This window comes from Arctopsyche grandis, chromosome 10, assembly GCF_051622035.1.
Source record: "Arctopsyche grandis isolate Sample6627 chromosome 10, ASM5162203v2, whole genome shotgun sequence".
In the NCBI taxonomy this organism is placed as follows: Eukaryota; Metazoa; Arthropoda; class Insecta; order Trichoptera; family Hydropsychidae; genus Arctopsyche; species Arctopsyche grandis.
The window spans coordinates 20,402,192-20,424,537 of record NC_135364.1 but is presented as its reverse complement, the minus strand read 5'-3'; the positions used below and the strand labels follow the sequence as shown (position 1 = coordinate 20,424,537).

The following is a 22,346-nucleotide window of genomic DNA, read 5'->3' as shown; positions in this document are numbered from 1 at the left end:
TTTATGGGAGCCTCTTAATTCCAGTCTCCTTCCAAAAACTGTCAAGAGTGGTTTTCATTGCAAATTGTACTTTGTAACGACAAATAAACAAAATAATATCCATGTTTGTAAAGCAGATAACCAAATTGTGATCATTGCAGAATCTCTCATGTTTCAAATCATATTTGAATATGAAAAACAAATTACATATAATAGCAAAAAAACCGTTATATAATATGTTAATAAAATTATATCTACTAATATAAAAAGTGTTGTGGTGAATTTCTGCTTTAAAATAAAATTATGCCTTTTTCATAATTACACAAAAAATCATTATATAGCACATAATGTCCATCTAAAAAATATACTGATTAAATCGTGAATGATTAAAGATTGCTATCAAACTTATACATTTTATCTATTCTAATAATTTAATATAATGAATAGAAATCATAAATTGATAATAGTGTGAACTATGTACCCCAAGTATTTACATAATATATAAATGTATTTACGGATAACTGACATGCTTACGTATATTCCAAAATCGTTTTCTCATTAAGGCATATGAACTTAGAATATTATATCGAGAAACTACATTCATATGTACTAAAAAAAGCCAACAAATTTATGTAAAATATTTATTACTTTGTGGTATATCACAGACATTTCAGGATAATATGTACAAAATATATGCAGAAAAAAACCAAAATACAAATTTTCCGTCTTATATGAATATTTAAAATATCATTGTAATAGTTGTGAATAATAAATGCATTTTACCAGCACCGAAACAATATGTGAATGAAGCAAATTATACAGATATAAATAAAATAAATGAGAAAACTATTATTAAAAAATTAAATATTGTAACTGTGTTTTATATTGCTTCATTGTTGATCTTATATAAGACTTGATGATATAAATCATAAATTATTTGTACACAAAAATTACAAAAAAATATATAATAAGAATATAAAAAATTGAGTAAAATAAACATATCAATATGTACATAAATTGAATCTGTTAAATGCATTTAAAGAATTAATAACATTATTAAGGAGCAACACATTACATTGTATTTATGTTTAATTCACAATATGGACAGTTGAATCTTTAAATTTAAAACACATAACACACATATGTATTATACGATTATACTGAAAATATATTAGTGATATTAGAAATTGAAAAAAATGGTAGAAACAACTAATGATAATTAAGTTTAACTTCCTGTCATTTTAATAGAAGATAAGATATCTAATACTGAACATAAATGAGACCAATTTAAAAACATGCACAGTGATTAATTCTCGCAAAAACGCATTATATGTACGGAATGCAGTGCATTAAAAAATACTAGACCCAATCTTAGGTATTAAATTTATGGTATTCAACTTAAGCTTGACATTGAAAAATTACATATTTTGGGCGGTGAATTTCATATATAATTGCACTACAATAGTTTAGGAAATGTACAATGGCTAACCATTGGTAAACAATACACACATTACAATCACAAAGTCTTCAAAATCACATTTGAAATCAATTAAAAAATGTAAATACCTATAAAAACTATTTAAAAAAATCATTTAAGATACAAAACGTGTATTTCCTTCATTTGAGCATTTGATATTAAAAACTGAATTTATTACACAGACTTTACTCAAATTTATCGTCTTTCAAAAGTGGCCTTCAGGCCCTTTCAAAATCAACAAATTATTTTTAATTTATTTAAGCGTGTTCATACCAACACATTTATTTAGTATCAAGGACGGTAAATTTTCAATATAAATTTTATATTCTTAAAACATGTTACTTTTAAGCCATAGAAAATATTTTCAAAATAGAGATATACATATATATAAATCTGTTTATCAACATACAAAAAAAATTATTCGTAATTATAAAGTATACGATGGAAACAAATCAATTAATAATCACGAATAAGTCATGTAAAATAAATACAACGTTTCAAAACGCAACGCCACATGCTCGTTATCTGCAAAAACGAATTTCATTGTTCATGAACTTTTTATTACCACACATGCACAGTAAAAATTTGTGCTTTAAAATCACAATCAACAACAACCTATACGGTATTAATTACTTCAAACCCTGTGTTCTTCAAAATCGCAAAATATTGGTCAACGTTTTAGCACAAGAAGAATATATCAGATTATTTACAATTTATTTAAAATTCTCTACTAACAGCACAGATGGCAAAGTAGTTCAAATATATCATAATTACATCGGTATTATTCACTAGTATGTTTGTTACCATCTGTGAAAATAATTCGATATTTTCTAGTAAATATTTAATTACTCTTTTAAATGGAGAGCTTTAATGTAACGCTTTTCATTGAGAGTTTATTTCCATTTACTCTCAAGAGAAGGCACAAAACCTTAAAAAATCTCAACGAGAAAGGTGTTTCCATTAATCTTATAAATGTGAAAATACAAATCATAACTATTTTAAACTACACTATATAAAATTCTGCCCAGACAGGACAAAACGGTGAAGAGGGTCCTCCCCAAGTCCATCCACAAGGTATTGCTAAATGACACAAACCAGAACGAACCACTCCAGATATGCCAGTAAAACGCCCGATGTCTTCATTTGCCATTAGAATTCCACCCGCTCCATTTCTAGTAGAACCATGTGTTGTGTTTACCAGTGTATTGGTATATGGATCTATCGCCGATTTGTAGCATGTCGATAAATCTATAAAATGGCAGAAACACTGGTGTAAAATTAATGAATAAATTACAAGAGATAAAAAAAAATCAAATGACATGCCTTTAATGTGTATTACAGAACAGAAATCCCCCACAATAAGAACTTTCTTATTCATATTTAGTAATTTATCTATCATTTCACAAAGTAACGTCATAGAATATTCAGGGTTACGTTCTGTTAATTGAACATTCAATAGAGATATCACCGAATCATTTATTTTAAATTCTGGAAAAAATGGCATACAAAAGATAAAGAGATTTCGTTCAACATGAAGATAAATAGATAATAAAATAACTTAAATAACCTATGTGGCCATAATTGAAATTTGGCGCTTGTGAAGTGTCACTGTGTTTTTCATTGCCTTTCATAATTTCAATATAAATATCACTATTGTATGTTTCGTATATGAAGCCAATGTTTTTACTAAAATATAAAGAAAGATTATCAATTATGCATAATTACAACAAACGATGTTTCCATTGTTTCAATAAAATAATAGATCATAATGAAGCTCAATTAGAAACGATAATATCGATACAATATTAATAAGATATGCAATTAGCAAGAATTACCAGTTCAAATACGTCTTGTTCACAAAATAATACTGCCACTTCCTACTGTTATCTTTCCATTCGATAATTCGTCGAAGTATCGGTGCGTTTAGTTCATCGCAAATAATCTTTAATGCCTCTTCATCTAATATATCTTGTATAGAAATTATTGAAAATCTGAAAAAAGGTAAAATAAACATGAAACACGTTCATCATAAATGGATACACGTGAAGCACGCACACATGCAGATATGTGATTTCGTGTATAGATGATTCAACAATTAACACTTGCGAAATTGATATTTGGCCTACAAGGGGAAATATACTGATTGATCGAGACCATGCAATATACGTAGATAAGAAAATAAAATAATATGATAAATCAATACAAATCGAATATCGGGGAGGAAATATGTAACATTTGATAAGATAAGAATGAGTAAATTACGGACTGTAGTCGGCCGATATATGAAATAAGAAATTTACTTGACTTATTAGAAACTTATCAATAACTCACCGGTTCTCCAAAATAGTTCTACAGGCGACTTCTCTAAATCCAGGGTTGTTCGCTTTTTCACGACTCAGCTCGTAAAGATTCCACGTAGCTATTCTAAATGCTAATTTATTGTGTCTAGTATAATAAAACTCACTTTCAATGACCGGCCTATGTGAATATGCAGATAATAAATCAAAAATATCGTTAACTGAATTTAAAGAAAAGCCATTCACAAAATTGGGAGTATATTTAAGAGGCATTGATAATGTTTTCCGATGTCCGTTTATCTTCGGACCAAACGTTGTACCGTTTCCGATATTATTTTTGTATGGCAGTATTTTGGAGCACTCTGTGTCGGTTGCGTACCCTCCTCTTTCGGAATCGTTGAATGATTCGTTAGATTTGATGGCAGAATAGAGACTCAGCCGCGACTTTATACCGCTCAGTCTAATTTTATCCATTCCCTTCACTTTGATGAGATCGTCGAGTGATTTGAATTCTCCTTTTTTATGCCGATAGTCTACTATATTTGCGGCCAATTCTTGATTTAGTCCCGGAACGCACTGGAGTCGGAAAACACTGGCCGTATTCACATTGAGTTGATATCGGCTAGAATCGGAGCTACGTATACTGTCTAAAGATTGAGTCCTCGAACTTGCATTGGACATCGTTTTGCGAACGCATATTTCGGCTCTGATTTGGTTCAATCTTTCGGCACCCATTCCTGAAAATAATTTGTGTTATTTTAGGATAAAAAGAAAGTATAAAATTTTGTTTCGTAAAATTTGTAAACTTGACACGGTTTCAGTTTTCTTATTGATATTACGTCACTCACATAAGAACCGATAACAGGTAATTGTGCACAAATACTTTCAAACTTGTCCTTGAACAAAATTGAAAATTTTAATCAATATCTATTGAGGAGGATTAACATTGACGTAGTAATATCATTATTTTTTTGTAACTAAAAGGTATTAGTAAAAAAATGGTAGTGGTAATAAATAACAATTTTGTTCGTAATATTTGAAAATAGCTTTATCTGATTGATAATTTAAAATATCTCATTGATAATTTAACCTGTTGATATCGTAAAATTTATACTAGCTTAAAATAATTAACAAAATTAAAGTTGATCCATAAAAAAAATGCTTAAATATTAGGAGGTTAAAATCTTCGAACCTTTACACAAAAATTTTGAGAAATTAAGATTTTCACATCGTTGAAATTAACTATTTTTTGTACATATGTTCTACATTATGAGAAATTAATTCTAAAAGGTTCAAGTATTTTCTCATCGCAATAACAACTTAATGCTACAAAACTATCGTAGCTAATTATGATGGTTGCGGTGCATTTTATATACATATTATAGGAGTAATTAAATTCAACGGAAAAGTTCTTATCGATGAAGATAGAGGATAACACTACCAACGAGTGGTATATACATATATATATATATTTATCCAAAAAGGCAAAAACTCCACTTAAATCACTTCCATTAAAAGAGAACCTTTCGATGAACGAACAACATAAAAGGATGGAAAGTGTGTTGAAGATGTCAGGCGAATCAACGAAAGTTTTAGGTTCCTATAATGACTAAAAGAAGACTATAATGAAATCTATTACATATTTATCCAAATATATATACATATTTATCCAAAAAGGCAAAAAAATTCTTGAAGATTTTGGGGAAATTTCTAAAAGAGAACCCTTCGATGAACGAACAACATAAAAGGATGGAAAGTGTGTTGAAGATGTCAGGCGAATCAACGAAAGCTTTAGGTTCCTATAATGACTAAAAGAAGACTATAATGAAATCCATTACATATTTATCCAAATATATATACATATTTATCCAAAAATGCAAAAATTCTTGAAGATTTTGGGGAAATTTCTAAAAGAGAACCCTTCGATGAACGAACAACATAAAAGGATGGAAAGTGTGTTGAAGATGTCAGGCGAATCAACGAAAGTTTTAGGTTCCTATAATGAAATCTATTACATATTTATCCAAATATATATTCATATTTATCCAAATATATATACATATTTATCCAAAAAGGCAAAAAAATTCTTGAAGATTTTGGGGAAATTTCTAAAAGAGAACCCTTCGATGAACGAACAACATAAAAGGATGGAAAGTGTGATGAAGATGTCAGGCGAATCAACGAAAGCTTTAGGTTCCTATAATGACTAAAAGAAGACTATAATGAAATCCATTACATATTTATCCAAATATATATACTTATTTATCCAAAAATGCAAAAATTCTTGAAGATTTTGGGGAAATTTCTAAAAGAGAACCCTTCGATGAACGAACAACATAAAAGGATGGAAAGTGTGTTGAAGATGTTAGGCGAATCAACGAAAACTTTAGGTTCCTATAATGACTAAAAGAAGACTAGAATGAAATGCATCATATGTATATTTATCCAAAAAGGCAAACATTTTTGAAGATTTTGGGGAAATTTCTAAAAGAGAACCCTTCGATGAACGAACAACATAAAAGGATGGAAAGTGTGTTGAAGATGTCAGGCGAATCAACGAAAACTTTAGGTTCCTATAATGACTAAAAGAAGACTAGAATGAAATGCATCATATGTATATTTATCCAAAAAGGCAAACATTTTTGAAGATTTTGGGGAAATTTCTAAAAGAGAACCCTTCGATGAACGAACAACATAAAAGGATGGAAAGTGTGTTGAAGATGTCAGGCGAATCAACGAAAACTTTAAGTTCCTGGAAATAATATGCAACATCGACCAAAATAACTATAACGAATAATATTATAGCATCGACAAGAAAACTTAAAATTGACAAAAGAAGAATAGAAAAAATTTATACACATAATAGTAAAATATTAGAATTAAATAGATAACGCCGTACTTGGGTTGATAAATTGAAAAATATAGATAAGATTTGATTCTAAACTGACAGGATTGTACATATATATATATGTATATAATGGAACTGAAACTATTTGATATATCACAAAAAAAAAGTTTGTTATGTATGTATGTAGTAGAGAGAATGATACCGGAGACGAGGGCCACATCGTCTATCCTGCGGAAGCGTCCGATGTTGAGGCGGTGCTCGACGATGGCAACGGCCAGCGACCTGGAGACTCCGGGCAGGGTCATCAGCTGTTCCTCGGTGGCCGAGTTGACGTTGACGAGGCCGGCGTCGACGTGGGTGACCACACTGTACGAGTGCGAGAGCGCGGGGCTGCGGCTGGAGCGGCTGGAGTGGCGCGACAGGGAGAGGCGGTCGCGAGAAGCGCGCACCACGGATCGCCGCAGCCCGCCTTTGCCCCCCTCGCCCCTCTCCCCGCCCTTAGCGCTCCCGCGGCTGCCCGACTGTCCCATCGCACGCGCGCTACCGCCGCATCGCACCCTCCACGTCCACGCACGACCACCGTCACACTGACGCTGCCACCGCCACCGCCACCGCCACTTCCACTTCCACTTCCACTGACACTGACACTGACAGCGCTGACACTTGACAACACCACATGACCGTTCAACTGATACACCCCCTCTCCCTTCTTCCCCGCGCTGCCAGCCAGTGGCGCCACCTATCGGCTCGCCTTCACAACACGCAAACGCACGCTTCACACTCACTCCCAATCACATCTGCCGCTTTCACTAATTTCTCAGCCTACATTTTTTATTAGGTATGACGTGCATTTCATTTATCGACGCGCCCTGAAAAAGAGTGGGGCGCTGCCGATAGTAAAATTGATTTGCTTATTGCTATTTAGTGCAACCTGTTAAATAGGTAAACGGACTACTAGTCAAATGTGAACCGGTCACAGGGCAACCGGTCGCTCTAGATCGGTCACACGTATCACACTATCACTAGAGGTAGGATAGTCACAGTGCTATCCATTGTTCGGCAAACCTTTAACAATGCATTTACAACCTTTGAACAGGTAATTGGGGTGGTCACAAAAACAATTTTTGCCATGAAAATCGCGAATACACAATATTTGGCACTCAAGTTCTCGTTACTATGATAGTTATCGTTAGTATGATGGACTTTTCGACTGCCAGATGTTCCGTTATAGAGATTTTAGTGACTTTGTGACGAGTAATCACCGAACCCTTTGAAGAATACACGGCCCCCTCAGACTCCGGTGACTACTCATCACACTAAAGCTGGTCCCGAGAAAACTGGTCACATACGGGTTACATTCCAAATGAGAATCGCTAGCGGGACAACCGCCGCTACGAAAATCGCTCGCGTGGATTTCCCGTCGCACGAAAAATCGTAGCACAGGAAAATCGCCGTACAGAAAACTGCCCAAATATTTTTTTTACGAGATATAGGCAGTTTTAAGCAATATTTGAGTAATTTTCCTGTGCGACGACTTTTCGTGTGAACGAATTTTCGAGATCCGCACGAGTGATTTTTGTTGCGGTGGATATCCAGCTAGCGATTCACATTTGGGATGTGTAGAGATATAGCACGACTTGTGATATCACCTATTTCCCTCATCGAACTTAATCTGTACAAATGACATCATCGTGTCCTCTTCTCGTACACGAAAGTTAGCCGTGGCCGAAATACTTCGTCCAGCTTACCTATAAAGGCGATTCGACTCGCTCCAGATACGCAATCACGAGTACACGGGAAATCCCAAGGAGCTACGCAACTACGCATCAAACATCGAACACAAAGGAAGACCTCGACCCCGTCGGAATCTTCCAGAACGTGATCTCACCAGCCCAGCTACGCGTTGCTCAAGCAACACCTTTATAAACCAGTGCATCGTCCCCAGATGCCAGTGAGCTTCAGGAACTCGACCTAGCTCGTTCCAGTGAATCCTTTACCTACTTCGCTGTACATACAAATACACCTGTATTAATCGAGTAATAAAGATCCTCTTCAAAATTCAACTGAATTTCCATAGGTTGAGAAACGGTCCAAAACCTTCAACCCCCCTATAGATGTAATCACCGAAACCAAATAAAGTCACCATTTTGTTTAAATATTTCTAAATATTGTAACGTGGGAGCGGTAAACGGACTATTCCCCAAAGAGCGATCTCGCGCAAGTCACTAAAAGCTCGATCACGGAACATTTGGCACTCGAATTATCGTTAGTACAATACTTTCGATTGATGGAGTTTTTGGGTGCCAGATGTTCCGTGATCGAGATTTTAATGACTTATGCGAGATCGCTTTTTGCGGAATAATCACCGAACCCGTGGGAACATGGGAGAGAGTATCCGCTATCTAAGGGCATTCGTGGCTGAACAATAGAGACCTCCGAATTAACAATAGTTCCTAAACAAAGGATACGCTAGAATTCTCAGAGCCTGAGTGAGAGTGCGTTTGACTCGTCAGGGTAAACCTACATACGTGCTTAGACAATAGACACGCCAACAGATCGGGAATGCTATGCTGGGCAATTTATAGGCAGCTGGGCACGCGAAATATTGTACTAACGAGAACTCGAGTGCCAGATGTTCCGTGATCGAGATTTTAGTGACTTTCGCGAGATCGCTTTTTGCGGAATCCGTTTACAATATTTACAAAAGTCGTTCAGCAGGTGTATTTGTTTCTAGTAAACAATATTCAATTTATTTGCCTTAGAGACATAAAAGATTACTGACATTAAAGTGTTATTTAACAAATTAAAAAGTGGATATTGTAAAATAATCAATGGACGTACATTTATGTGTTACGGTTTGAAACTAAGCTCGAAGAAGCGAAAGGCGCTGATCCAGTGACAACTGACAGGTGGGGTGACGCCTCCTTATTTTCACATTGCTTATGTCTCCCCCTCTCCTCACTGTTTTTCCATTCGACAGCTAAATCATCTCTGAAGGATTGTCCTAGAAACTTTGACAAAAGCATTACCTCAGTATTTCCTGTTTATTATTTTTGTCGATGACGTATTTTGTAATTAGTCCACAGTAATTGTAAGGCTACTAATCGTAGAAGCTACATCATGGCCGACCCAGGATTTCACACTACCTCCACCAGCACCAACCACAACACGAATATTCGCTTCGATTCCGGCTATGTCAAAACACTGCCTGGAATGATTAAGATCACTCAAATTGTAAGGAGTTTTACTATGTATCTTTTACCATAACGCGCCAACGGCGAGTAGGAAACCTATTAAAATAATTTTTAAAGACCGTCAATCTGTATGTTGAAATTAGTTGTGTTCGAACGTATGTGTGAAACAATTTTATAATAAAAAAGTATCATTCACAATAAAATCTTTTAGCTCCTTCATAATAATTGAAGATATACATTAATTTATTGCTGTTTTTCAGGTATTGAATCTTCTGGGTTTTATCTGTATTGAAGTGTCTGGATACAGTTTTCACTCACGTGGATCATGGTTCAACACAGTTGCAATGGGTGGATTTTGGTTCACTGGAATAATGTTGGCCTTCTATTTGTTTCACGTTTTGGAAAAGTTCTACAAAATCCCATGGCTTAAAATTGAACTGGTGTTTTGCGCACTCTGGACATTATTTTATCTGTTGGCCGCTTGTCTGGCAGCAACCTTTGGTCTGGAAGCATATGCAGCTGCATCGGTATTTATTCAACCAATGATATACATTTGGGTACATAACATTTCCTTTTAAATATTCGATCAATGTTTTCATTTCAGTTCTTCGGTTTCTGCGCAATGATTGCTTACGGTTATGACGCATATTTGAAATTTAGAGCAGTGCAAGCGGGTAGATTGGAGCAGGGTGTTAAAGTTGTCAGCAAGGAGATTACAAGTCCCGTTACCGCATAATATGCCACGGTTGAAGAAGAATTGAATATTTTATGCATGACATTTATGTCTCGTTATACAGATTATCTCGTTTTATATTGCAAAGTTGTACCTTACGTTTTAACTGTTGATTACTTGTTAATTTATTAATTGCTTAGCATTCTTTGCAGTTTTTTGCCAGTATTTTTTGATGCAACAGACTTGTAATTCATTTTGGAATGATGTTGACATTGTGCAGATTAATTGTTAGTATGATATTATTCAACTTTCGAGTGTTTATTTAAATCAAATTAATTTTACTCATAAATCATTAACTACTAAAATTATTACATGTGAATTTATTTTTAATACAAACTGATATTTTAACAAAATATTTTAACTTTAAATAATATGAGATCTGAAAAATTTACTTCAAAATTTCTATTTTGCATTTCTCTAATCGAGCAATAATGTTAGGCTATCCAGGTATTAACATTTGTGTTATGTAGCTTCTATATACTGTTGGTAGTTGCAGTATTCGATATTACTCTTTTATCTTTAAAGTAAATGATTATTATCACAACTCGAATTTTTTTTTTGAATCTTGAAATTTATTTCAGTGTTAGTGTTAATTTTCAATTTTAATGCTTCTGCTTAGCATATTTATGTCTTATTATTATAATATAAGTCGTGTGTTGCATTTATGAATTAATTGTTTCAATGAATTTCATTGTATCTTTCGTTAAGCATAATTTTACCAAATATGTAATGTCCATTTTTAATGTACTTACGTTGTATGTATAGTAATTCAACCAATATCGACTGAAAAATTCAAATTATAAGTAAAAATAATATATTTAAATTGTGCTAAAAAGGCTATATTGTAACGTATATTTTCCAACAAGTACAATGCATAGGATTCACATTTGTGTTTATCCTTTTGTTTTAAGGTATTTTTATCTATAGAACAACGAATAATTCGTCCTCGACGAGGATTATTAATTTTTATATATTTGACAACATTCCAACAGACATAACAGATAACATACATTAATCATGCAAGACATGCATTTTTATATTTGATCTCGTTTTATAGCCAGAATTTTTTTCATTACAAATTCAAAGCAAATAGAAAAGCCTTGTAAAAATATACATGAATCAATACAGTATTTATTAGTATTCGATATGTGTTGATTTCATATTTAATTTTAATGCAAGTATTTTAAACGCATGTTTACCTGTTGCTATGTACAATTTTAATTATAAATTTCACTTGCACTTAAGATAAATTGACCGATTACATGTTTAAACACCTTTTATATTATTTATTTTTCCGATGCAGTTATTATAATAATATCACCTTCTTATCACACTTATTGATGTTCACTTGTTGCATGTTAAAGTATAAAATTTTAGTCTATGAAATTTCTATTGATATTCATTGACTAAGCTATTTTTATATATATAAATGTTTGTATTGACCTGAAATCACAGGGTTATATATATATATATATATATTACACGAAACTCGAGGCCCAAATTCGTAAATCTGAATATATACAATTTATCAAAAATATTTTTATGTATTATACATATCTATATTATATACACAAATATTTAAATTTTAAGCTTCAATGTATGTATTTTAAAATCAATGTACAATTTTAATCCAATAAATAATATTCTCATTATTTTATTTTTATAAATTGTAAAATTTATCCCAATTTTAAGCTTATTCAGAGTGTTTTCAAGGGTCATTTTTACAAACGCACTCGTAAACATGGTTGAGACATACATATTACTAATGACATGGTTAGAAACCAATCAGTAATATTAAGCCATGGCAGTGAAGATACGTAAACGTCTTCGGCAGCTGTCAGTACCCATAGATTTTTCTGTCAATAGCTGCTCTGAATGTTATTAATTTTGAAGATGATCATTAAGAGGGCTGTACAACCGAAACCTTAATTTTGTTGCCGTTCCTTTCTTCGATATATATATATTGATTGAATGCGAGAGTTGCGCTTCGACCAGGTAATACGTATTTTAAATCGACAAAATCGAGGTTTCGATTCCAAATCCAATTTTCTGCTCCGAAACTGGACCAATTTTTAAAAAAATGTCATCATCTGTATGAGAAAGATATTTTCTATGCAACTGTTCGCGTATTTTTTTAAAAATCGACCGTTAAATAAGCACGCTGGACTCTTTTCGTGGGTGTAAAAAAGAGGCGATTTTATAGACGTTTGGCGGCTCCTAGCTCCTATAAAAAACAACTAATCAAAAAAATAAAAGCACAGATGCAAGCCAATGGTGGATATCCATAGCATATTAAAAAATAATTTCTCTAGTGCCATAATTGAGGAAGAGAGAAGTGTAATACGTTTGTATGGACAAGGCGCTGATGTCCAGCCCTCTTAATACTGATACTAAGAATTCTTAGATTTTGAATAATTGCAGCTGTCTGCACGTTTATACTTTTATATTGCGAAAATCGCACATTCTAAAGCATTTCATACTGCTCTACAATCCATATTGTCTTTAGTTGCGACCATTTTTTTCTTATATCTTTTCGACGCCACTCATTTAAGTTGAGGAACGTCCGAGTGCATTTGTACCGCATCAACTTGGTATTATCAATTGTTATAGAATTTTTATACTAATCAATAAAATGTGTATGTATATCAACACATGTCTTATTAAGAGGGTTGGATAGCAGCGTCACTTTTGAATATCGCTTTATAAAAAATGTTGTTTTTGTTTCTGTCTTCGAGCTACAGCCCGAACTACCACGAAAGTGAGTGAGAGTGTGTGTGTGCGCGCGCGTTTTGCATCGAGCACAAATTCCCAAACATCGAATATTATTGATGTATTATTGATGCGAGCGGGAAATATTTGTACTTGCAACGTTTGGGAACATGCATCTTTCGTAATATGCTGTTTCGGTCGCTCGCGCTTATGAATGTATTTACGCGTCCCGCTTCTTTGAATTCTCCTTTCCGTCGTGTCATATGCATATCGTTCAGCGTTTGTTTGTACGAAAGTCTAAGAACTGAGTACTTACAATGGATGGAAGAAAAGGGAAGAAATAACGTATGTTCCAGTCGACTAAAAGACAAAAACGATATTTTAAACGAAATATCCATCTTACAACACATTCGACCACCAGGTAATAATGCTTTCTTGTGACTTAGTAACTATTATTTATTATGCAAAATGTAGTGATGTGAGCATAGCATAGGAAAAGGAGTAAGACAAGGAGATACAATCTCGCCCAAGTTATTCAATGCGGTGCTTGAGGGAGTTTTCAGGAAATTGGATTGGGATACAGCCGGAGTAAGCATCAATGGTCGCTTTTTGAGTCACCTTCGGTTCGCAGACGATATAGTTCTAGTAGCTCGTGATTCAGCTCACCTACTTATCAGACTAACACAGCTGGACAGGGAAAGTAGAAAAGTAGGATTAAAAATTAACGTAGATAAGACTAAACTAATGTTCAATAGTTATTGCATGCCTGATAGCATCCCCTTAGATGATAAACCAGTAGAAGTAGTAAATAATTATTTATATTTAGGTCAAATAATTGACATGTCTGGTAGTAAAAATGAAGAGATAAAGAGATAAACATCGATGTCGCCAATGCTGCTGCTGTTGGAAACTTAGCTGTAGCCTCCACAAGTTCTGGACCGACATCTTTGTATACAGTTCCGCGAGATTTATTCGATCAAAATTTATCAGAAACAGCTAGTTCAACGTCATCAACGAGGCTTGATGATTTAGTTATAGAAGCAGAAGCAGACAATCCCAACGAAACAGATATTCATGAACAATTAGAAGGGCGCAGAATAGTAGATATTAAATATTTATTTTCAGCGCTTTCAAAAATTTAGCATGAACACACTAATTGTACATTATCTGACTTAAATTTTGTGAAAGAAATAAGAAAAGGTTTTCTCAGCGAATATGTTTTTCGGTGTAGAATGTGCTTAGCAAAGGAAACTGTATACTCCGAAGATCCGAAACTGCAAGTTTCCGCAAATACTGCTTTCGTAGAAGGAATTATTTGTACAGGTAATGGCTATTCACAATTAAATGAAATTTGAGTCGTGGAACTTACACAAGCATAGAACAACATTTAGCGCCAACAATCGAAGAATGTGCCTTTGATGAAATGATTGTCGTTGGTGAAGAAGAAAAAAGGCTCGCCATTTTAAATGGTGACATAGACGAGGAAGGATATCCCTTACTGACAGTCATTGCAGACGGTTCTTGGGCAAAGAGATCATATAAAAGTGGGTTTAACTCCTTGTCTGGTGCAGCGTGCATAGTAGGGCTCCGAACTAAAAAAGTTTTATATCTCGGAGTACGAAACTCTTAGGGCGGTTTCAGACTGGCGTTTTATACGCGCGTATAATCTCGTTTTTTGAAGTGCATGTAGGCACGTATAGGCGCTTCGTTTTCCATACGCGCAACTCGTACGAGCGTAGACGCGCTTATAAGCTCGTATTATCCATGTTGATACTAAATCACCACTACCGGTTCGAGCGAAAACGCCGAAATAAGCCCGTGTACGCGCGTTCGGTTTTTTGAAGCGCAAAAAGTAGCGCGCGTGTAAGCGCGTATGGCGAAATGACCGTATACGCGCAGAAATAAAACGCTAGTCTGAAACCGCCCTTACTGCTGCATATGTGCCAGAGCTACAAAATTAAATATAGATGCAACTGAGCACAAGTGTTTTAAAAATTGGCGTGACAGCGCTAATGTCATGGAAGCTGATAAGTCTATTTAAATATATCTATATTTTATTTAATAATGTGTGTTTTATTTTCATTTATTATTTTATGTTCAGTATATTTGTTATCTGTAAATGCATTTTCATTTTTTGTTTCATTTCATTGTTTTAATAAAAAATATATTTGCCTTCTGTTTGTACCTGTGAACAATATTCAAGAAGAAAAAAATCGTATATATCAATTTAAAATAATTTGCCCGTGAAAGGGTTTAATTACTATAATCTTTTCCTGTATTTTAAAAAATGTGAATATTTCACTAATATATATGTAGAAAATAGATTTTAGTATTTTATTTTCGTTTTCTCCGCAAACAAAATGAAAAAAAAATTTTGAATAAATTCAATAATTACTTTACATAACACATTGTTTTATTTTAGAAGTTCGTATAAAAGTGTCACGTACATACATAGACACACCAATCTGGAGAAATAAAAAGAAATCGACAAGTGAGAAGTTGCAATTTGGTGTGCGCGAATATAGTACTTATGTATCGAAATATGTAATCCGTACATATTGTGTAGTTACGATTCGAGCGAATTGTATATCGTATGTATGAACTTGTCATGTGAACAGTGGTATATGAGTCGTATGGGAGTGCGTATGTGAGTGCGAGTGTGTGTGTATAGTGTACGTGTACTAGCCTCGGACCCCCCCCCGACCCCCGCACATATATTGAGTAAAAGGGACAGATGCGCGTCCAACAGATTCTACCTCTTTTAAATTTACAAAATCCAGCTTTCCTAATCAACTATTTTCTCCTCCAAAACTGAACCAATTTTAAAAAAAATTTCATCATCGGTATGAGAAAGATATTTTCTGTGCATCTATCAGCGTATTTTTTTTAAAATCGACCGTTAAATAAGCACGCTGGACTCTTTTCGTGGGTGTAAAAAAGAGGCGATTTTATAGATGTTTGGCGGCTCCTAGCTCCTACAAAAAATAATAAATCAAAAAAATAAAACGATAGATGCACCCCAATGGTGGATATCCATAGCATATTAAAAAATAATTTCTCTAGTGCCATAATTGAGGAAGGGAGAAGTTTAGTAAGTTTGTATGGACAAGGCGCTGCTGTCCAGCCCTCTTAAGGCTGATATTTTTTTTAATCCATTAAGAGCTTTTGCTGATTTCAGATCATATATTCCATCATCCACGTCTGAAGATGGTTATTACTAGACACCGTGCTTTTTCTAGGAATCGGGGCGGTTTTGCTCTATTTACAAAGCTAGTAAAAAAAAAAACGTTCGATGAACTGATGAAATGAACAATACACAGAACCCTCTGGGTCCGTTTTTTTCAAGACGATACCTTGGTTATCCGGCCTTTAGTCATTACAATAATAATACAATATGGGTAAAACATTGTTGATTAAAAAGAAAAGAAAACGCACGAATTGTGGAAAATATATCAATATTCATCAAAAAATAAAAAAATATACATAAATGCAAGTTTTTGTTTGGTTCACAAAAACCAGTGAAAACACTCTGATTTAACAACAATTGATTAAATAAAAAAAAAAATCCAAATACATTTTGTTTATGCACGGAAGGCTTCCAGTTGTGGAAATATTTATTAAAATGAAATAATAATATTAAGATTCAAAAAGAATTAGAATAAATCAATAACAATTTTATTTGCGTTTTGAATCTGGTCCACCATCGCCCCCGGTTTTCCGTTTCCGATTGAAATTTTTATGTCCTCCTTTTGGTTTATTAGACTTAAGTTTTCTCTTCATGAGTTCGTCCGCCATTTCATCCAAAAACTTTCTTTCTACATCTTCATCGGGTAGTTCTCCTGATAGATCAACATTCTCAACGCTGACTTTGCCATCAGTGAATTTTTCGAAAACTGCCTTTGCAGTATCTTCTTTCTGTAATCGCACCCAGGCTTGGTTGTCTTCAATTTTAATGAAACCAACTTCTCCATCTAAAAAAAAAAAGCATATATAATGGAGTCAGTGTTAAATAATACAATAAAACTAATATAAAAGTAAATGAAATATTTTAAATACCAAGTTTCGTAATTGCCTCTTTAATACTTTCTCTCGTTATTTCTTTAGGTACATTTTGAAGTAGTAATACTGTTCCTTTGGGTAAAACAATAGTGCGTTTTTCAACCTAAAATATTTTACAAAATAAGTTATATGATATAAAATATTAAATGTATACAATTAATTAAAAGGCACTCACCCCTTTATTGTCCTCATCATTATTTTTTTTCTTTGCATTTCTTTTAGCGATTTTACTCGATTTCGCTTCAAACTCGGCTTGTTTTTCTTCTAAATATTTTGCTTGCCATTTTTTTATTAGTTCTGTTTCTCCGAATTTTACTGATTCTGTGCTTAGGAATTTTTCAGCATCTTCAGTGTTTTTAAAAGTGACGAATACTGAGCCCTTGAAGCAATACTTTTTCGTAGCTTTGTCCAAATACCGACGCATAATTACATTCTCAGGAATGTTGTAAGGTTGAAAAAATGCCAAGCACATGTCCAATGTGGTATCTTCTTTAGGAAATCCTTTGGCATATATAGTGCGAGACATCAATTCTTTCCTCCTTTCTTCATTTAACTCTGGAAGAGGATACGCTTTTGACCTTCGAATTTTTTCACCATCTTCACTCACCTACAAGAATGTTTAGTATCGTTAAAATAAAATCTACTAATCTGCATACACATTCTCTGTTATATTATAAACAATATAATATCTTTACCTCAATGAGTTGATTTGCAGATTTAGCCAACGCTGCTGTAATTACTGCCGTGTCCGTGGTAAGATTTACGAGTCGTTTAAATTTAAGCATTGTTGTATACGGTATCCAACCATCGTCCAAATTTATCTGTTCTTTTAAAAACTTATCTTTTGGTAAGTTGATGTCGCCTATAAAAACAATATATAGGAAAATTTAAGCAACTGAACATGAACAAAACTAGGATTACATCAGTATTTCGAAAGAAAACGATATAATTACATTAACTTAACCCTTTGCCCGCGGCACCTTTTTCGCGAATTTGGCAATCAAGTATTCGACCTTAAATACAGATTTTAATATTTACTCAAGTAACCAGATATGTTAATGAACACATAAAGTATTATTTTAAACAATAAAATACATAATATATCTCGTAGTATTGGATTAATTGTCAAAAAATCATTCTTCATAATTGTATGAAGATGTGACGTCACATAAAGAGGTTTCAGTATGGTTCCAAAAAAAAAAAATTTTTGACTGGTATATATTAATTTTAAACAAATTGAATAGATGGCACTCAACTCAGTAATATATTCAACCAATTTTGAACCTTAAAAGAGTTGAAATAGGCGCATATAAGCCTCAAAATCCCGTGCAAAGTTCAGAAATTCTGTGGAAAACGGCCACGGGCAAACGATTAAAAGGTTTGAAAAATATACATTTAGAAATATAAACGTGTTATAGAAAGGATTAAATCAATGTGGAATTTAAAGATTATATATTTAAATTGTTGGTAGAATTATCTACTACTACATACTACTTACCAAAATAATATTCAACTTGACGAATAATTCCTTCTTCCAATTCTGATATGCTTTCTTCATTTTTGTCATTCGATTTACCATTTGTCACAGATTCTTGTTCTGCCATCGCGACTACAGGATTAAACAAACAAACATCGTGAATAATACATATATACAATACGGTCAAATGAGGCTTATTATTTTGGGTTCAACGATAGAGTAAAATCGGTACTATGTATGTGTACGACGAAACATAACCTAACTCCGAAGAACGTGACACGATATTTCAAAGTTGGTGTGATATTTATGCCGGATTAAATCTAAGAATAATGCCAAATAAAACAATCACCAGTATTTTGTAGACCGCTAACAATTAACCTTTGAATATCAAACGAAGAAATCCGGCCCACGTGCAACGACCGGCGTATTCACAATATCGGACAGAAGCACACAACGTGCAACTTTAGACCAAACGACCATTGATTCATCCAATTTGTCATTCTCGCCACACAATTTTAATATTATTATCGTTAGAAATATATACAATGTGTATATATTTGTAATAATGACATGTATACATGTTCAATAATTAATATCAGATAACAATAAGATTGAAAGTAAAATTAAATTAGCAATAATTTAAGTCTTTATTAAGTTATATGCGAAATTTCCTATATGCGAAAATTCGGTAAACAGACTACTAGTCATGTGTGGATTGGGTTGCCAGATGGTATCCAAAAGGAGGACATGTCCTCCTTTTCCATGTTTTGTCCTCCCGTCCTCCCTTACCTACTGTGTCCTCCTTTTTGCTAAACATCGGGCGGGACTGGCGGAACATAATTCCGTTCTGGAAATTTCAAAGATACTTCAATCCGTACTTCATATGCTTCGTAATCGAAGAAACAACAATTTTTTGCCACTAAGCGTAAGAGAACAGCTTCGTGATAATGACGAAGCCGAGTCCATTTCCAACGAATTTTTCAGTGTTTACAAGGCTTGTGAAGATTACTTGATGGAATGGATGATACCCTTGGAAGATTTCAAATGTTTTGAGTGGATGACATTGCTGAAAGAGAACGAAAACCTAAAATATGATGATTTAGTTTCATGCATTGAGTTCTTGAGCATCAGAGGTGTAGAGATTGACGATGTTAAGCTACACGATCAATTTTGTAACTTGATTTCATTTCTTAAATCAAAATCAGATGAAGATGAAGCATATTATGATTTGAAGTTGCACGAGCAGTGGACAATCTACTTCAAAAGTGTTAAAAACATTGAATGTTTCTCAGAACTGCTCAAGATCTGCGAGTTTTATTTTTGTATAAGCGCACATAACGCAAATCTGGAAAGAGTTTTTTCACTGATTAATACTCAGTGGAGCAAAGAGAGGAATAGACTAAGTGTGCAGTCAGTTAAATCTTTAATTCTTACTCAATACAACTCCAAAAACATGACATGTGAAGATTTTTATAATTATTTGTTAAAAAACCAAGAACTTCTTTCCAAAATTGGCAGCTCAGCTAAATATGATTAAAATAAAGTAAAATAATATAAAAAATTCGTTTAATTTCTGAATGTCCTCCTTTTTTACAGAAAATCCTCCTTTTTAGGCCCATCTGCAAATTATCATCTGGCAGCCCTATATTTGAACCAGTCACAGGACAACCGGTCGCTCTAGATCGGTCACACGTGATCACCCGTCACACCAAAACTGGTCACACCCTAAAACTGGTCACGAGAAAACTGGTTACACCCAAAAATTAGTCACGAAAAAACTGGTCACACCCAAAAATTCGACCAATTTTAAATTTTTGGGTATGACCAGTTTTTTCGTTACCAATTTTTGGGTATGACCAGTTTTTCGTTACCAATTTTCGGGTGTGACCGGTTTTCTCGTGACCAGTTTTAGGGTGTGACCGGTTTTCTCGTGACCAGTTTTAGGGTGTGAACAGTTTTAGTGTGACGGGTGATCACGTGTGACCGATGTCCTGTGACCGGTTCACATTTGACTAGTAATCACCGACCCGAAAATTCTTAATGGTTTTTCTTAAAATAATTATGTTCTTTTATCAATTTATGTAATTTAATAAACTGTTAATTTTCCAAACAAAATAAATAAATAAATAAGTTACATCAGTTAATAGTATATTAAGTTAAAATATAAATTTAACTACGGCCTTCAATTTTGAATAATAAGGTGAACTTTTCGAAATAGATTGTATAGGAGTTATCAATCGTAAAAGAGGCGCACAAAAATACGCACTTCCGACAAAAAGACGCACCCGGTTTATTCAAGGGAATAAACCGGGTTTTTCCCTGGGAATTTTGGGCGACGGAAATTTTGGGAAAATTGAATGTATATCAATCAGATTTTCAAATCGACACATTATTAGATACTCGCATTAAGTCAATGCCATTGTTACATGCAACACTTGAATGAATCTAAACGTTTTCATGTAGTGGCATTACTGTAAATTTGTAAAAGTTTGTGTTAGAGTCGGATGTCAAAAATCTTCACATGGTCAATAAAAATCGTCCATCAAACTGTGTCACTAAAAAACTATCGATTAACTTAATTTCTACCGATTGTCTTTTTACTTTATCTTTGTACATATGTATGTACGTAATAACAATATATGAAGTTTTGAGATCATGCAAAAATTCGAACTCAGAATCGATCACTGATCACGTTTTCATAATCTAGAAAATTGTATATGTCTCTGTGTGTCTGAGTGTGTGTTTCTGATTGTCTTTTTATTATTTTTATAATTTTATATATGTATGTACATACATACATATGTATATATAAAATTATTTTTATCTCAACTGGAAGTAGTACTTTTACCCTATATAGGTTTTTTTTATGTTTTTCTCGGAAACTTTTAGGCGTATTTAACTGATATTTCATACCTAGAATTATGAACTTAATGCCAAGCTATATGTAAAATTTCGTGAACACCCGTTAACCGACAGTGGTAGTTAACCGGATTTTTCTTTCACTATTTTAATCGACCCTTTAAATACCTGTGCTCTTCACGATTTCAGGTATAATTACTTGTATCAATGTGATGAAAATATAATAAAAAAATCATTAAATTTAATAAACCAGAAATGGGAGTTTTTCCTCTTAGAAAAGTCAAAAATTTTGTGAACACACGGTTTTTTTTACCACACCCCTGAACGTATCAAGCTGAAAATTTATATTTGTATTCTTTATGTACTAAATTTGAAGGTTTTGGTCAGAAAGCAATTTTATTAAATAACTAAAACTTTTTTTGGACCGAATTCGATACACATGAAGATCCATTCATTCGTTGTTTTGTGTGAGAATGGGCGTCTGCAAATAAAAATACGAGAAATAAAATCATTTGTGATTGAACCGATTCAGTAAAATATTAATTTAAAACCTTTCTTGAAAACAAAAAATAAATACGAACTTTTGGAAAAATAAACGTCACACATCTGTTTTTGAGACAAAATAAAGTAAAGTAGGCCTTTCTAACGATTCGCTCCATAGGATGAACAATTTTTAAGAAATTTACCCAAGGCATACCACTTAAAAACCAAAAT

General features: G+C 33.5%; 3 protein-coding genes across 3 annotated transcripts; 1 reads left to right on the top strand and 2 right to left on the bottom strand.

Annotated features, from left to right (window-relative positions):
* Positions 1–609: 609 nt before the first annotated feature.
* Positions 610–7,301, bottom strand: LOC143917798 (endonuclease/exonuclease/phosphatase family domain-containing protein 1-like). Its single transcript, XM_077439388.1, has 6 exons — positions 6,804–7,301; positions 3,788–4,490; positions 3,292–3,447; positions 3,024–3,142; positions 2,780–2,944; positions 610–2,704 (listed from the first exon to the last, which is right to left on the bottom strand). The coding sequence occupies exons 1-6, from the start codon at positions 7,129–7,131 to the stop codon at positions 2,460–2,462; spliced, it is 1,716 nt and encodes a 571-aa protein (XP_077295514.1). The 5' UTR covers positions 7,132–7,301; the 3' UTR covers positions 610–2,459.
* A 2,121-nt stretch (positions 7,302–9,422) lies between these two features.
* On the top strand, positions 9,423–12,179 carry LOC143917968 (plasmolipin-like). The gene is made up of 4 exons (XM_077439607.1): positions 9,423–9,510; positions 9,681–9,835; positions 10,056–10,322; positions 10,400–12,179. Exons 2-4 carry the CDS (start codon positions 9,722–9,724, stop codon positions 10,529–10,531), a joined length of 513 nt encoding a protein of 170 aa, XP_077295733.1. The 5' UTR covers positions 9,423–9,510; positions 9,681–9,721; the 3' UTR covers positions 10,532–12,179.
* A 4,493-nt stretch (positions 12,180–16,672) lies between these two features.
* Positions 16,673–19,262, bottom strand: La (La autoantigen-like). The gene is made up of 6 exons (XM_077440222.1): positions 19,123–19,262; positions 18,795–18,905; positions 17,992–18,158; positions 17,472–17,903; positions 17,294–17,399; positions 16,673–17,208 (listed from the first exon to the last, which is right to left on the bottom strand). The coding sequence occupies exons 2-6, from the start codon at positions 18,898–18,900 to the stop codon at positions 16,913–16,915; spliced, it is 1,107 nt and encodes a 368-aa protein (XP_077296348.1). The 5' UTR covers positions 18,901–18,905; positions 19,123–19,262; the 3' UTR covers positions 16,673–16,912.
* Positions 19,263–22,346: the final 3,084 nt, after the last annotated feature.